The sequence below is a fragment of the Poecilia mexicana genome, unplaced genomic scaffold, assembly GCF_051168715.1.
Source record: "Poecilia mexicana isolate PSO_F unplaced genomic scaffold, ASM5116871v1 scaffold_6, whole genome shotgun sequence".
Taxonomy (NCBI): domain Eukaryota; kingdom Metazoa; phylum Chordata; class Actinopteri; order Cyprinodontiformes; family Poeciliidae; genus Poecilia; species Poecilia mexicana.
The window spans coordinates 9,417,589-9,433,395 of NW_028263375.1; the positions used below are offsets into that span (position 1 = coordinate 9,417,589).

A 15,807-nucleotide genomic window follows, 5' to 3' on the forward strand; every position below is an offset into this window, starting at 1 on the left:
TTCAATTTTTTGGGATCCTATGTGGTGATTATATTTATAAACAGAAGAAATTCAACCTAAATTCACATTAAAAGTTAGATATTTAATATTTTGTATGACTGTCATGTAGGGAAAACTGGGGATGACCAACACTTTTTGCTTCAGTTTATCTAACTTCTTGATTCTTGGATATAAAGTTCTGCATACAAAATACTTGCATGTATTTACTAAAAATGGTTCTGACTGAAAATCCTATAAGAACAGGACTTGCAACAATAAGACTTATAATAATAATAATAATAAAATAGACGCCACATTGTAGATCTAATTTTATAACAAGTGCGTTTGAGGTCAGAACAACCCAGAACATCATCACTTTTTATGACAGACCAGAACTCCGACATACCCGTTTCACACCCTATTGAAAAAATGTTTGTCTGGTCATTTTCATTTAACGTGAAAATGACCTTTTTGTGAATAAGTTAGGGTGTCCAACGTGTGGCCCGTGGGCCTTTTGAGGACCTCAGTCACAGTATAGAATAAATTAGCTTTCCCAGTTCAGTCAGTGCAGATCCAGATCCAAAGACAATGTTGGGATGAAATTTCCACTGATGACAGGCCGTTTAAAATAGATACAATTAAAACGTAAAATGTAAAGTGAAACACAAAGTATTCATCCAGGGTTTTGCTTTCAATTTAATTTATTGTATATAGGGGCCAAAAACATCCAGTGGCTTTTCTTAAAATGCAAACCTGGGCACCAAATTTTTTTTATTTATTTCACCCATTTATTTATTTATTTAATTTTGGCTGAAATGGCTCTCCATACAAGAGTGACTTTCTGTTCTTGTTGCTAAAAAAGTACAAAATATCATATCCACACACAAAATATTAAAATAAAAAAAAATTAGGATATGGTTTGTTGTTGTTTTTCTTATCTAACAAACCTGCCGGAGCTTTTTTTTTTTTTTTTTTTTGGTTTGTTTTAAATCTACAGTTAAACTCGTCACTTGTCTACAGTCAGCATGCTTTGCTTATTTCATAAAAATATTGTTTCATTTGTTTTTTTGTTTGTTTTTTTTTTTAATAAATTGTACAATCAGATTAAACTTATTTCAGGAACTCCTAAGGGAGCGTTATGACGACAGATATCTTATCTTAAATTATCTTATCTTATCTTAATGAAGCATTTTATGGCCCCCGGGCCAAATTCTGCCAGTTAATAACCTTTGACCGTCCCGAGTGACTTTTAAGTAAAATTAAGGATATTAGGTGCACAAAATACAATGATGTGCCTTTTATTTTGAAAGCCATATTGCTTTCTTAACATAATCAGTGCTTATGTGCCTAAGCAGATGTGTTGTCCAGATTTCAAGAAATGAGCTCCACAAAGAAAACAAGAGCAGAGCAACAATGGCTGGTTAGCCGGGTGTGTCTTTAGGTCAGACCAGAGAGATAAGGGCTTGACAAACAAGCTCGTTTTTTATTCCAGCAATCAAACAAAATAAAACATTTATTTTTTAACCAACAATTAAGGTCATGCTCCACAGCGAACACAAGAAAGAGAACACCCTGTTTAAATTATTGGGTTTTATTAATCATGCAATCAATCGTAACATTTAACTCCTTGTTTGAGTCTTTAATCGAACTCTAGTTCGTTTGTCTAGAAAGTCCGGTTCATATGGGGAGATTTTAATGCGCAATCAAACTCTGATGCGACTTAATGCCAACTCTGGTTCACCTAAAAACCTAGATCTCGGTTCGGTTGAAGTGAACTCTTTGAATGTGGATGCACATTCAAGCTGTGGAGAGTGCTCCAAAAGCAGAAGGGACTAAAGCGCAGGGAACTGTGGGTAAATAGAGACAAAATAAATAAGCCAGAGACAAAAAATGAAACTCTACAATCGCTAAAATCTGACGTTTTTGTTTACATTCTGTGAAGAATGAAGTTGCGCTCGTCTTCTTTTAAGGTTTTTGTATTTCCCTCCATAGTTAATGGCGCAGCGCCACCACAGGCCAGGAGGGGAACAGGTTTTTCAATTAGTTTGGATCATTTCATAGTGTAATGTGAAAACAAACCATCTCAGTTGAGTTGCAATTTTGGTTCTTAATTGAACCAAGTCTACCGGACTAAAAGGTGCGAAAACAAAGGTTCAATTTTTGTCAAACTGAACATAACATATTCATAACTCATGAATGAAGACGAATACAGTCCATTTACCATGAAAATAAAGGTAATACTTTGCAGCTGGTGTAAAAGCATTTTAAATCGTACATCAGTACATATGCTAATATGATGTTATTGTTTCTCCTAATTTCATTTTTTTCCACTTGTGCTTCCCCAGTTATAGAGCGAACTATGGATTTCAAGAAAAACTGGATTTCTAAACTGAAAGGAGAATTTTCCAAGAGCCCAGTGGCACTTACTTTAGGCTTTGGATTGATCCAGCTGCTGTTGGAGAAACTGGTGGAAGTAGATTATTCATGCCCTTGTGACTCCAGATACAACATTCTACATACCTCAGTATGTTTCATTGTCCCACCAGTGATAGTCATTTCACTAATGTCTGTCGTTAAATGTCACTGTAAATCATGTAAACCATCTGACTGTCAATCATGTAAATCAGTCTGTGAGGCCATTAGTACCACCATTATTTCAGCCGGAGTATGGTTGGTAATACTCTTCCTTGATGGCCGTTATTACGCCTGTGCAAAGACCGATTGGTCAGGAACATATGAACTGATTAAGAATGCTGAACCTCAGAGATGGTGTCAACCAGTCGACTCCACCTCATCTCAGGAGCTACTGGCCAAAACCCAGCTGTGGTATTCTGAGTCGCAGGTAAGAAACACATGAGATTTACACAACCTACAGCATAGGCCAGTGCTTTTTTGTGCTAATGAGATATAATGTTTATATTTGTTTCTCCTTTTTCCCCTGTTTTTTAGTTCATTGGATTCTGGATAGCATTAGGATTGGGATTGATTTACCTGATATATCTGGTTGTCTCCCACTGTCCCTGCTGTTCTGACAAAAATGATGCAACTTCAGGAAATGGAGGAAACGTGGAGTAAATAACTCTCTCTAGAGTGAACTAAACTTTTTAAAAGAAATCAGAAAAATACTTCTACATGTTTGTATGTATGTAATCATCGATGTAATGTTTGGTTAGGAATATAAAACGTTCCTGACAGGAGAAACTTTAACGATTATAAGGTATGCCAACTTCAAAAGAAAAGTTTGTATAATTATTCTTGAGCACCATAAATGTAGTATAATTGACTAATTGTTCACCATACAACCTATCTATTTGCAGTTGTATTTTCTAAATATTTTACTGTTAATGTGAAATGATTTTAAGTTGTCAGTTGATTTATTCTATTCCTTTATTATTTTGTCTGTGGTTTGATCTATTTTTCATACATATAGGTTAAGAACATAAATATTATATTATGAGAAAATTAATATTTTAAACTGCTTTACATCAAGTTGAAAAAGAAATGTTCATAGATAATCAGCACCTGTGCAGAAGCATGACAAGCAAAAAAGAAAAACCTGTCATCTCTAATCTCCCCTGATTGATTTTTTAAAGGATTATGTGGGAATATTTCCTTTTTTATTGTCATTATTTTTCATTGTTTTTGTTATTTGATATTACATTTTAAATCCTACTTCCATAAACTTTATGATGTTAAGTTTTAGGACCTGATTTGATACATGTTGGATGAAATTAAAAAGGATTTGGGAAGTAAATAAATGATCAATGAATGTTGGAAAAAAACAAGCTATTCAGCAATAAAGTGATTCCTACCAATGCTTTGATTGATGTTGATCTATTAGAATCATAAGAAGCTGGTGAAGAGATTCAAGGAATCCATTGGTCCTAAACTAAAACTGATTACAATTCACAACTTGGTAGATGATTATATTTTAAAAGTTATGTTTAAAATACATAACATATTACCAATAACTTTAAAAAAACGTCAGAACTAATCAAATCAATCAATCAATCAAATTTTATTTGTATAGCACATTTCAGCAGCAAGGCATTTCAAAGTGCTTTACTTAATTAAAATAAAAACAGCATGTAATAAACAGTGAGAAAGAGAAAGAGATTTAAAAAACATCATTAAAACTTCAACAGTGAGAAAGAGAAATAAAAAGCTGTAGAACTTTAGTTGACAAGGACTCCAACCCCTCGGACTTTAGTCAAAATACCGTTTGACAAGGACTCTAACCCCTCGGACTTTAGTCAAAATGCCGTTTGACAAGGACTCTAACCCCTCGGACTTTAGTCAAAATGCCGTTTGACAAGGACTCTAACCCCTCGGACTTTAGTCAAAATGCCGTTTGACAAGGACTCTAATCCCTCGGACTTTAGTCAAAACACCGTTTGACAAGGACTCTAACCCCTCGGACTTTAGTCAAAACGCCGTTTGACAAGGACTCTAACCCCTCGGACTTTAGTCAAAACGCCGTTTGACAAGGACTCTAACCCCTCGGACTTTAGTCAAAACGCCGTTTGACAAGGACTCTAACCCCTCGGACTTTAGTCAAAACGCTGTTTGACGAGGACTCTAACCTGTCGGACTTTCAAAACGCATTTTGACAAGGACTCTAACCTCTCGGACTTTAGTCAAAACGCCGTTTGAAAAGGACTCTAACCTTTCGGACTTTAGTCAAAACGCCGTTTGAAAAGGACTCTAACCTCTCGGACTTTAGTCAAAACGCCGTTTGACAAGGACTTTAACATCTCGGACTTTAGTCAAAACGCCGTTTGACAAGGACTCTAACCTCTCGGACTTTAGTCAAAACGCCGTTTGACAAGGACTTTAACATCTCGGACTTTAGTCAAAACGCCGTTTGACAAGGACTCTAACCTCTCGGAAACAGTGAGAAAGAGAAATAAAAAGCTGTAGAACTTTAGTGGAGATGCCGTCAACTGGGACTCCAACCCTTTGGACTTTAGTCAAAATGCCGTTTGACAAGGACTCTAACCTCTCAGACTTTAGTTAAAACGTCGCTTGACAAGGACTCTAACCCCTTGGACTTTTTAAAAAGGAAAGATAAAAACATTAAAAACACCGAAACAGTGAGAAAGAGAAAGACATTTTGAAAAAGATTAAAAAATATAAAATGCATTTCTTTTTACTGAATAAATATTTGGAATAATCTATGGAATAAAACTAAAGAGATTAGATCAGTTTTCTTTTTTTTAAAAAAGTGTATTAACTAATTTGAGTGCCATATCATAGCAAAGATTATATACCTTTTTATTGCCCGTTTTGTGTTTAAATAGGTATCAAATGATTGGCAGACTAATGTTTTGTTGCTTATATCTTAGGAAATTTAGTTTTTGATGTTCATACTATCATGTGACATGTTGGTATTAAATGAATAAAAATTAAAAATTAGAATATGCTTCCTTATTACCACTGAAACTTTGTTGTGCTTTTAATATATTAAAAGACAGCAGAAAATGCATTTATAATTGGTTATTTAATGTTATTTAACTCCTTTTTTCAAGTTCTTTCAAGGTTAGAGCAATTAGTTCAAATGTATTTAATGTGTTTTCTATTTATTTCACATACTCAGTCTTCAATGTGATGGAGTCACAGCAACAAAGAAGGTAAACAGAAGATTATGGTCAAACATTTTAATAATAAGATGCAACAATAGGAGTCAACAGTGTTGGAACATTAAGCATGTTTTAATTACAAATAATTTTTATTTGTTTATTTATGTCAGTGATATTTTACAGTGCAAATGCTTTGCCTTATATAAAACCAAGCATTTGTTTTGAAGTCTTATAGAAAAGCTTTTAGTGCCACATTTCTTAGTTAAATGAACAAATCCTAGCCAATAGTTGAAATGTGTAACTTTTATACACAGCACTCAGTAAAACTTCACTTTGAGGTTTAATTTTGGATGCATTTAATTTTCCGTTGAAGAAAATATGCAACAAACCAACAAAAGAGTGAAAAGTAGACAGGTTCTGCTGATTCCTACTGTTTCCAGCAGGTGGCGCCGCAGTCCCAGCTGTTCCTTTATTATTCATGGGTAAATTAAAACCTTCATACAAATAGAGTGAAAAGTATTGGTTCTTTTGTGGGTTTTCTTCAGTTCTTCCTTTTTTAATCAGTTATTTCAGATCATTTTGATCACAATAGTGATCAAAATGCCAAATTTATTAACCCAAACATCAATCCAAACCATCTTAATCCTTTATTAAATCATAAATTAACTAAAATGAACCACATTTTTTCATCATTTTCACTGATCACACCCAGATCTCATTACTACCAGACGCATTAAACTAACTGAGACTAAAATATCACACATATTCCTTAATGAGACTCAAAACTAACAAAGGATAGAAGAGAATGTAATAGCAACAGACACACATGGTGGTGGCAGTATGATGGCCTGGGCTTGCTTTGCTGCTTCAGGAAATGGACAACTTGCAGCAGTTGAGTTATAAATTGCTTTTAGCTGTTTTAGTTAGTTTGATTGTGAGAAAGTAACTGACTCTGGATGTAAAACACCAGAGTCAGTTGTTTGTCTTCACTTGAGTTTTCATCACCCAAACTGTGTTAATCACAATATAATGCTTGGAAAACTGCAACTAAAAATTAAACAAAAGTATAAAAAACAAAAACTACTAAGCTAAAACTAATATTTATCTAATAGTAACTAAAAAAATAACTGAATTTGACAAACAAAAAGTCACAAGAAAATAAAACTGAACTATAACAAAAAATATAGCTATTATAAACCCAACATTGCAGATGAATCTATCAAAGCAACACAGACTTTTATTTAACCTGAGCAGAACCGCAGGCTGATCAGCTCACATCATCTCACGCAACGAAATTATTCATGCAAACGAGGCCCAACAAGGTGTGGAGGGATCAAACATATCACAAAATGATGTGTGCAGAAAATATGCAGTACAACTTGATTCTCTCCGTGGTTCAAAAATACATGAGCAAAGACACAATGATTAGTAATTTGATACAAATGGTTTAATTACAGATACAAAGCAAAAGAAGGAAGTGAAAACATCAGAGTGCAAAATGGCGAAGGGAAGCGTTCCCTGGGCTGAATGCCCAGCTGTGAACACAAGAAGGAGAAAAACTTGGTTTCAATTAAGTTTTATAGTTCTTTATAACTAACAATATTCATAAAGAACCAGTTTTATTAGTCAAACTTTCACACCAGCTTCATGTTTGTTTTTCATTCACTCAACAACATGCCTCCTTTTAGAGCGCTTTGCATCTTTCCGTTCCAAACACCAACATTTACCTAAAGGTAATCTAGGAATGCAAATATGTTTTGCGGTTGAAAAATTAAAATGAAACACAATTACAGCAGAAAAACCAAGCCAGGCCACCAAGAAGGAGCTTTTGTTTTCTGCTCACGGTAAAATAATTTATTTCTACAATCCAAATATGAAGAATGAAGAATTAATCAAATATCCATATATGTGTGTATGTATAACTTTGATAACCAAGTAGCATGCTGAATACAGAATATTCCTGGGTTTGAACAGGTTGTCTTGTTCTTTTTCTTTAAAATGAATGGGGAGATTTCATTTCATATGTTTCCAGTTGATAAATTATACAAATTATAAATAAACTATACATTTAAAAAATATGCATAAATTTATATTACACAGTTAAACTTATGATTTCTGTAGACGTTTACATGTAGTTGGTCCACCTTTTGCAGCTACAGCTTCAGCTCTTCTTCAGACTGAGCTCAAGGTTTAGGAAACATTTGGTTGGTGGTCAGACCTTAAAGACTCCATCAGAAGAAAAACTCTTTCAGCACAACCAGATGAGGATGATTTATGGTTTAACCTGTCTAAAACTTTCTCTAAAATCATGTTTTGTCTGTTGGGAAAACTTTTCACATCTCTTTTTCTTTGTTAAACTTTAAACCTTTACATGGCACTTAAAGGAAAGTGAGATCCAGATTATAATCCAAAATGCTTCTTTGTTTTTTGGGTTAAATTCTCCTATTGAATATGGATCAATAATATATTAAACAAGTTGCATGTAGGCACTTTTTTCTATTTTGATTAAGCGGTGGATTGGTTAGAAAAGTAACTCCTCCTTCACTGTCCTACTTATAAAATGACAGGTACGTTTACCTTCAGGAGAACTTTAATGTCCTTTACATCTTTTTTCAGCAGAACATGTGAATGTGTAATTTACTCAAGCTGAGTATTTTGTGCACTACTGCCATAACAACCTGGAGGGATTATACTGGGAGGCAGAGAGGTCTGGGGATTTCTTAAACTGGTTCCCCTCCAGCCCAGTTTCAGTCAAAAAGTAAAGGACGGATGAATCTTTCTCTTCTCACAAACAGAATCTTTTCTTCTCCGTTTTTGTCAAACTGAGCACATTTTAACTCATGAATGAAGATGCATGCAGTGCATTTACCATGAAAAGAAACACGCATTAAAACATTGGGTATACAAATTATGTTTTTATTGCTTCAATAATTTCACTTTTCTCTCTGTGTTTCCCAGTTACAGAGAAAACTATGGATTTCAAGAACAACTGGATTTCTAAACTGAAAGGAGAATTGTCCAAAAGCCCAGTGGCATTTACTTTAGGCTTTGGACTGATCCAGCTGGTGTTTGAGAAACTGGTGGAAGCAGATTTTTCATGCCCCTGTGACTCCAGATACAATCAGTTACATTCTTTGACATGTTTCATTGTTCCACCCATCGTAGTCTCTTTACTAATGGTTGCCATGAAATGTCACTGTAAATCACTTGGAACGTTTGACTGTAAATCATGTAGTAAATCAGCCTGTAAGGCCGTTGCTATCACCATTATTTCAGCCACAATATGGTTGATAATTGCGTTTTTTGATGGTCGTTATTACGCCTGTGCAAATACCAGCTGGACGGGAATCTATGAATCGATAAAGGGCGATGAACCTCAGAAATGGTGTAAACCAGAAAACTCCAACTCATCTCAGGAGCTACTGGCCAAAACCCAGCTGTGGCATTCTGAGTCGCAGGTAAGAAATAAATGAGATTTACACAACAGCTTAGATGATTGGTGCCAAAGTCCGGTCTTCAATAACTACCATCCTGCTACTTTTACGTTCCTCCTCCACACACCTGGATCGAGTGAGTGGCTCATTACCAGGTGTTTGCAGAGCTGAGTTGCTGCTGGTGAGAGAAGTCAGCAGTAACTGATCCTCTAAGTCAGGAGTGTTGGAGTAGGGATGCAGGTTGGCAGCTTTCGAGGACCGGATTGGGCCTCCTGATTTAGACGATGCTGACTTGTTGTGCTATGGAGATATGATTTTTAAATTTGTTTATCTTTTTTCTCTGTCTTTTAGTTCATTGGATTCTCGATAGTTTTAGGGTTGGCGGGTTTCTGTGTGCTCTGCTTGTTTATCTCCCGATGCTCATCCAGTTCTGATGAAAATGATGGAACTTCAAGAAACGAAGGAAACGGCGAGGCTTCTGCACCTGTCTGAAGCAAAAACCTAAAAATAAATCATATGTGGATGTATAATTACATAGGACAAATCATGTGTGGTTAGGAATATAAAACATTCCTGACTGAAGCAACTTTTGATGATTTTCCAACAGGGATGTGCACAGATAGACGCTCAGCGTGTTTTTGGACCATCAGGTGTTCTCATACTTGATGGTCCTGTGGACTCGTCTCCAATGGGAACCAACGTTAGCTACATTTTTAGCTCCTGTGAGTCACTTTCACACTGCGCTGTGTCAAACAATCCTAACGAACTCAAAAGCTGTTCCCCTCCTGGCCTGTGGTGGCGCTGCACCAAGAACAACTGAAGGAATCGACAGAAAAACCTCAGAAGACATGAGCAACTTCCTTCTTCGAGAAATGTTACAAACTGAACACATTTCACAACTTGGTGAACGAATATATTTTACAAGTTATGTTTAAAATGCATAGTAACATATTACCAATAACTTAAAAAAACTCAGAAATAATCAAAAGTATTTATTTTTATTGAATAAATATTTAGAATAATATATGGAAGGAGATTAGATTAATTTTTATTAAAAAAGAACAACTATAACTCTATAACATGCTATCAAAATATATATTTAGTTTATATTTTATGAAATATACTTTTTGATGTACTATTATGTGACATATATGAATAAAATTTATAAAAATGGAATATGCTTCCTTATTACCTCTAAAACTTTGTTGAGCTTTTAATATACTAGAAGAGAAGAAATTTATTTATAATTGGTAAAAAAATTTAACTTAATTTTTGAAATGGAACAATTGGTTCATTGCAGTTAATGTGTTTTCTGTATTTCTATTAATTTCACAATGTGAAGACTCAGTCTTCAATGTGAATGACCCACAGCAACAAAGAAGGTAAGGTAATTATTGTCAAACATGATAAGCAGCTCTAATAAAATGTAACAATATGTTGCATCAGAAAGTGGAGCTCACATTAAACATAAATTTATCATACAGAGTGAAATTCTTCAACCCTTTGTTTCCTGCAGTTTTGATAATAAGAGAAAATTCAGTGTCTGAGAAAACTAGAATCAGGGGTGGGCAATATAACAAAAATAAATCCTTTTCGTATAAGATTTTAATTTTAATCTATTTTTTCTTGCTTTCTTTTCTTGCTTGTTCTGGTCCACTGTATTTTCTGAAATCTAGTCAACGCAGCCATTTACCAGGAGATTTCCAAGCATTTCACGTTTCCTTTCCCTGACAGGCTTCATAAAGATCTTAACTTCATTTTCCAGCAGAATCAAAATCTGGTTCAACAGCAAAAGTTGGGAGAAAACGCCAGAGTCAGGTGTTTTTTTTTTTAATAGTATCTTATGTTGAGTATTTATTACCCAGCCAATGTTTACATCATAACAATACAAAAGATTTTTGAAATCTGCACCTAACAATTAACCATATGAAAAAACTAAAATTACAACTAATAAAATCTAAACTAAAATTATATTTAAATAACTAATGAAAACTAGCAACCAATCTGAAAAGTAATTAAAATTAACTGAATTAGACCAAAAAAAGTCACAACGAAATAAAACTGAATTATAATGAAAAATCCAACATTATTATAACACTGCAAAACACCCAACATTACAGATGAAGCTATGAGAGCAACCTGGGCTCAGCAGAACCGCAGGCTGATCAGCTTCATGATGTAATTATTCATGCAAAACGAGGCCCAACAAATATGGACCGTTTCCTTCTTCCTCCAAACACGGGAGGCTGAAACGTCCAAGGGTTTGAGTTTGAACTATACTTTATATTTTTACACATGCACAGATACTTTTACACATGCACAGGTATTTTGAGACTATTTTCACTCCACATTTTTAAGTCATCATACAGGGTTTCCCCAAATGTACCATAACCCTGACACCATGTTGCTTGTTTTTGTTTTTAGGAAAATAAAATAAAAATAGCTGTTTTTAATTTTTTTTAAGCCGGATTGCAAGAGTCTCTATTGCTCTGAGCTTTTTATTGGCCTGGTGGAGCAGATTTATTCCTAAAAAATAGGTTTATAGTTTATGTATTTAACCCTTTTATGCATAGTGGTCACTACAGTGGACAGTTATCTAAAAGCCATTTTCTTGTGTTTCTTGTGGATTGTTATGTTATAAATGCACACAGACCACTGAAGTGGACATTAATGCATCACAAAATACACTATAAACTACTGGCCATCAGCTGCTAATGCAAGAAATTATTTTTGTTAAATCCAATATGGCCGACAAACAACAAAGCATGCCGACCGACCCGGTCCCTCCTTCTACTGTAGACGACTCAGCAGGTAAAAAAAAATTGTGACATCAGATAACCCCTAAAGAACAATACTAGTGATGTATTTTTTCAAGTAACAACTTTGTATTTGGAGAAAATTGCAATTGATCACCTAAATAATAATAATAATAATAATAATAATAATAAAATCTTTTTGCAACATTTTTTTCCTATCTTTTTTATGCCTTAAGAAAATAAAAAAAAAATTGGAAAAAAATCCTGACACAAAGGATCATAATTCATGCATGAAAGGGTTAAAGCCGGCCCAATCACACAGCTGGTGCCTAAGCTTGTTGCTTCATGCGCTGTCGCTACTTGATCTCTTAAGTTTACCTCAAAGCGCCGCACGCCTCGTTTCACTCACAGACTGACCTGTGTGTGCACGTTGAGGGAGTGGTGAGAAGGATTTATCTTAGTGAAAAGAGGGATGATGTGCAGAGTTTACATCTCAACATGCATGCTTACTTTTGCTAAGCAGGAACAGCAATTGCAAAAGGTCTTTTTTTTTTACATTAGCAGAATATAGACAAAGATTTAGATATATTTTTAATGGAAACGCACCTGTAGTTAGGCATCTATGTCTTGTTTCTCTGCAACAAGACTTGCATATCAGTGAACCACTTCATCCTGTGAGGATGCCTGACATGTATCTACAAGTGTTGCAAAGAGTTGTGTTTTTTTCACAGAGCTGCTTGCTGGGTTCATGTGTTTTTTAATCCAAGCATTATTTCATGTCTTGTCTCAACAAGGTAAAGTATGTAAAGAAAAAGTAGTGGATTGGTTAGTCTGACAGCTCCTCCTTCAGTCTCTCCTCTGATAAATAACACAAAGGTTCAAGACTGACGACAATATAAAGGAAACACTTAACGCAGGGGTGTCAAGCGTACGGCCCGCGGGCCGGAACCGGCCCGCCGAACGATTTAGTTCGGCCCAAGGGCTAAATGCATTATCATTGTTCATGAAAAAACTTATACTTCATTTAATTGAAAATCTGCAGTTCCTATACTGTCCACGAGGGGCGCTGTGTTTTATTCAGAGCACACAACATGATGCAACACTACAGCGGAACTAACAGCAGATGGCAGCACTGAGCTTCAGGTTCTTTAAACAAGTTCGATTCTATGCTTTACCAGCTTTTTATTTTGGCCCTGGCAACCTCATATTTCTCGTGCATGCTAACATACATACATGTTATGTATGCATGTTTTTCTATATGTATGCATTTTATGCATCAACAAATGTACTTAATCAAATGTCTGTTTAAAACAGCTGACACTTAAGATTTCAAATGTGTGAAGCCAGATAATTTGTTCAAATTGCTTCAGATGTTGAAAATTGATTTTAAATCTTTTCTTAATTTTTGTCTGTTGTATTTTGTGATGCAGGACAGTGTTTTTAAGTTCCAAAAACTGTGAATAAATGTTTTGCAACATTGTACAATCACTGAGATCAGTTCTTATGCTTAATGCACTTAAATAAATGCTTAACTGAGTAAAGGTATTGTTGAAATTGCAGATACCTTTCTTAAAAACTGAGATTATTCATAATATATTTTGTAAAAGTGAAATTCGTTTAATATAAAAATCAACAACAAGTCCACTTTTATTGGTTCTATTTAATCTTGCAATGAGTTCACTTGTGTGGCCCCCTGCAGATCAGATTAAGCTGTATGCAGCCCCTAAACCAAAATGAGTTTGACACCCCTGGTGTAGAGTGTTATGGGTTCCCCTGTCTGACTGCTGACTCCCCCTCACATGTGATGAACCTGTCATGTGGACGGGGGAGCGAGAGGACCAGGACCGATGCTGACAGAACACTGGAAGAGCGGAGAGTTCAGTGTGTTAGCAGTGAAGCTATTCAGTTGAGTGTAACGATTTGTTAGAGGGGCGAGATGCAACCTAAGGAATAGCAGCTCGCTTTTATTACTAATAAACCCTGTTTGCGGTACCACATCTGCGGTGTGTTTGCGTCATTACAGTATTTACTTACAGTACTACACCGGATTGAAAAGGTAAATGTGGTATCTACAGATGCCAGCTTTTTTTTTTGTACCGTTTTTTGGAAAGAATGGTAAAAAAAAAAAAAAAACTGGCATCTGTAGCTACCAGTATTTTTTTTAGCGTTCTTTCAGAAAACGGTAGATTATCGTTCTTTCAAAAAAAAACGGTAAACTACTGGCAGCTACAGACGCCAGAAGTTTACCGTTATTTCACAGTTTCCATATCGTACTTGCATTGACGGTAATCTACTGTCAGGATTAATTACAGTACAGCTACTGTGTATTTACAGTAAACTTCTGGCGTCTATAACTGCCAGTATGTTACTGTAAATTTACAGGATTATTTCTTAGAGTGTAGCTGTTCTGTAAAATCGCTGACCAAGTATAAGTGGTTTGTCACACCAACGCCTGAATAAGATGCAGACGTCTTCTCTGAATTATGAATATCTCATGAGCTTCATCCTGTGTGAGTAACACAGGATGAAGGTGAGATCTATCTGCAAAACTTTCAGAGACGCATCTGCAAGTGTTTTTTTTTTCCACAGAGCTGCTTGTTGGGTTCATGTGGGGGTTTTTTTGTAATCATTTCATGTCTTGTCTCAACAAGATAAAGTATGTAAAGAAACAGCAGTTGATTGGCTGGTCTGAAAGCTTCTCCTTCAGTCTCTCTTCTATTAATAACATGAAGGTTCAAGACTGACGACAACATAAAGGAGAGACTTAAGGGATTCTTGTTCTTTAGATTTTCTGACTCACTTTCCAGGTAAATATCTTCCATTTGTTTCTTACTCTTATATTCACAAAAAGTCATAATAGATTGAATTTGAAAATGTAGCATTAAGAATTAAGAATGCTGTACAGGAAATCAATGCAAAGTTTGTCTGAAAGGTAAAAACACCTCGGTAGTCAGACTGGTTTGAAAACAGTTTGTTCCAACACCTGCTGTCTTATTATAACTCATCATGACATCGCTAGTGTTTATTTACAGAATTAGGTTTGACATTAAGAATTATCATCTTCAATATTATATTTTAGTAATCTGAAAAATTAATGCCCCATCTAAGCAAAAACTCTTGTGATTTTCATCTCAAGCTTTAAAAATGATGAATTAGACAATAATTAACTAGAGAACCACGCAACATTCAACTAGTTATTAATTATGAAGCAGGCTGAACATACAATCATTCAGTAAATGTGAATATTATTGAAAAGTAAATTTACTCCATTCACCAGTGGAAACACATTATATAGATTATTAAAAACAGACTGATGGAGAAAATAATCCACAGGTGTTAAAAAATAACTTTTGAATTATTTCCATATACATGCTACAAACAATAATCTTTATAGTTTTTCCTAATTTTGCTTTTTCCTCTTTGTCCTAGTTAACCATGGATCCAACCGACAACTGGCTGTCTATGGTGAAAAAATTGTTAAAAACCAGTCCACTGGGAGCCACTGTAGGTTTTGGATTTATCCAGTTGATACTGGAGAAACTGGTGGAAGCAGAATTTTCATGCTCTTGTGACTCTAGTTACTACTACTATGATTTAGCAGTTTTCATTGCTCCATCACTTATAGTCCTTTTACTAATGTGTGTCATTAGTTATTCGCTTAAGTTATGGACATATGAATGTACATGTAAATGTCCATGTAAATGTACATCTAAATGTAAATGTAAATGTAAATCAATCTGCAAAGCCTTAACTATCATCTGTGTTCCAGCCGTAACATGGTTGATATTAGTGTTTGTTGATGGTCGTTATTACGCCTGTGCAAAGACCAACTGGAACGGAAAGTATGAACTGATTGAGAACGCCGCTCCTCAGAAATGGTGTAAACCATCAAACTCATCTCTGGAGCCAGACTCACTGACCAACACCCAGTTCTGGTATTCTGAATCACAGGTAAGAAAGGATGATATTTTATAGAGATTCATACAAACTAATAATTTAAATTAAAAGTATTTTTTGTGTGCTAATAACATATCTTTAATTATTTCTGTTTTTGGTTGT

General features: G+C 35.0%; 3 protein-coding genes across 4 annotated transcripts in view; all 3 read left to right on the forward strand.

The window, feature by feature from the left end:
- The first annotated feature begins 2,338 nt into the window (after positions 1–2,338).
- LOC148158636 (calcium homeostasis modulator protein 6-like) lies at positions 2,339–3,054 on the forward strand. Its single transcript, XM_088006718.1, has 2 exons — positions 2,339–2,821; positions 2,929–3,054. Exons 1-2 carry the CDS (start codon positions 2,339–2,341, stop codon positions 3,052–3,054), a joined length of 609 nt encoding a protein of 202 aa, XP_087862844.1.
- A 4,126-nt stretch (positions 3,055–7,180) lies between these two features.
- Positions 7,181–10,168, forward strand: LOC148158637 (calcium homeostasis modulator protein 6-like). Its single transcript, XM_088006773.1, has 3 exons — positions 7,181–7,402; positions 8,517–9,016; positions 9,344–10,168. Exons 2-3 carry the CDS (start codon positions 8,531–8,533, stop codon positions 9,482–9,484), a joined length of 627 nt encoding a protein of 208 aa, XP_087862899.1. The 5' UTR covers positions 7,181–7,402; positions 8,517–8,530; the 3' UTR covers positions 9,485–10,168.
- A 4,100-nt stretch (positions 10,169–14,268) lies between these two features.
- Positions 14,269–15,807, forward strand: part of LOC106910014 (uncharacterized) — a 32,364-nt gene continuing 30,825 nt past the window's right edge. Inside the window, exons 1-2 of one of the 2 annotated variants that reach the window (XM_088006194.1) lie at positions 14,269–14,555; positions 15,178–15,699. In XM_088006194.1, the coding sequence (XP_087862320.1) occupies positions 15,184–15,699 (516 nt within the window). In that variant the 5' untranslated portion in view covers positions 14,269–14,555; positions 15,178–15,183. The remainder of the gene's footprint in view (positions 14,556–15,177; positions 15,700–15,807) is intronic. The other variant, XM_088006196.1, reaches the window with a different exon arrangement.

Excerpts from the sequence above, each read along its gene's own strand:
- LOC148158637 (XM_088006773.1), top strand. The coding sequence starts at position 8,531 with ATGGATTTCAAGAACAACTGGATTTCTAAACTGAAAGGAGAATTGTCC. Across the intron at positions 9,017-9,343 it reads TGTGGCATTCTGAGTCGCAG|TTCATTGGATTCTCGATAGT; the intron begins GTAAGAAATAAA and ends TCTGTCTTTTAG.
- LOC148158636 (XM_088006718.1), top strand. The coding sequence starts at position 2,339 with ATGGATTTCAAGAAAAACTGGATTTCTAAACTGAAAGGAGAATTTTCC. Across the intron at positions 2,822-2,928 it reads TGTGGTATTCTGAGTCGCAG|TTCATTGGATTCTGGATAGC; the intron begins GTAAGAAACACA and ends CCTGTTTTTTAG.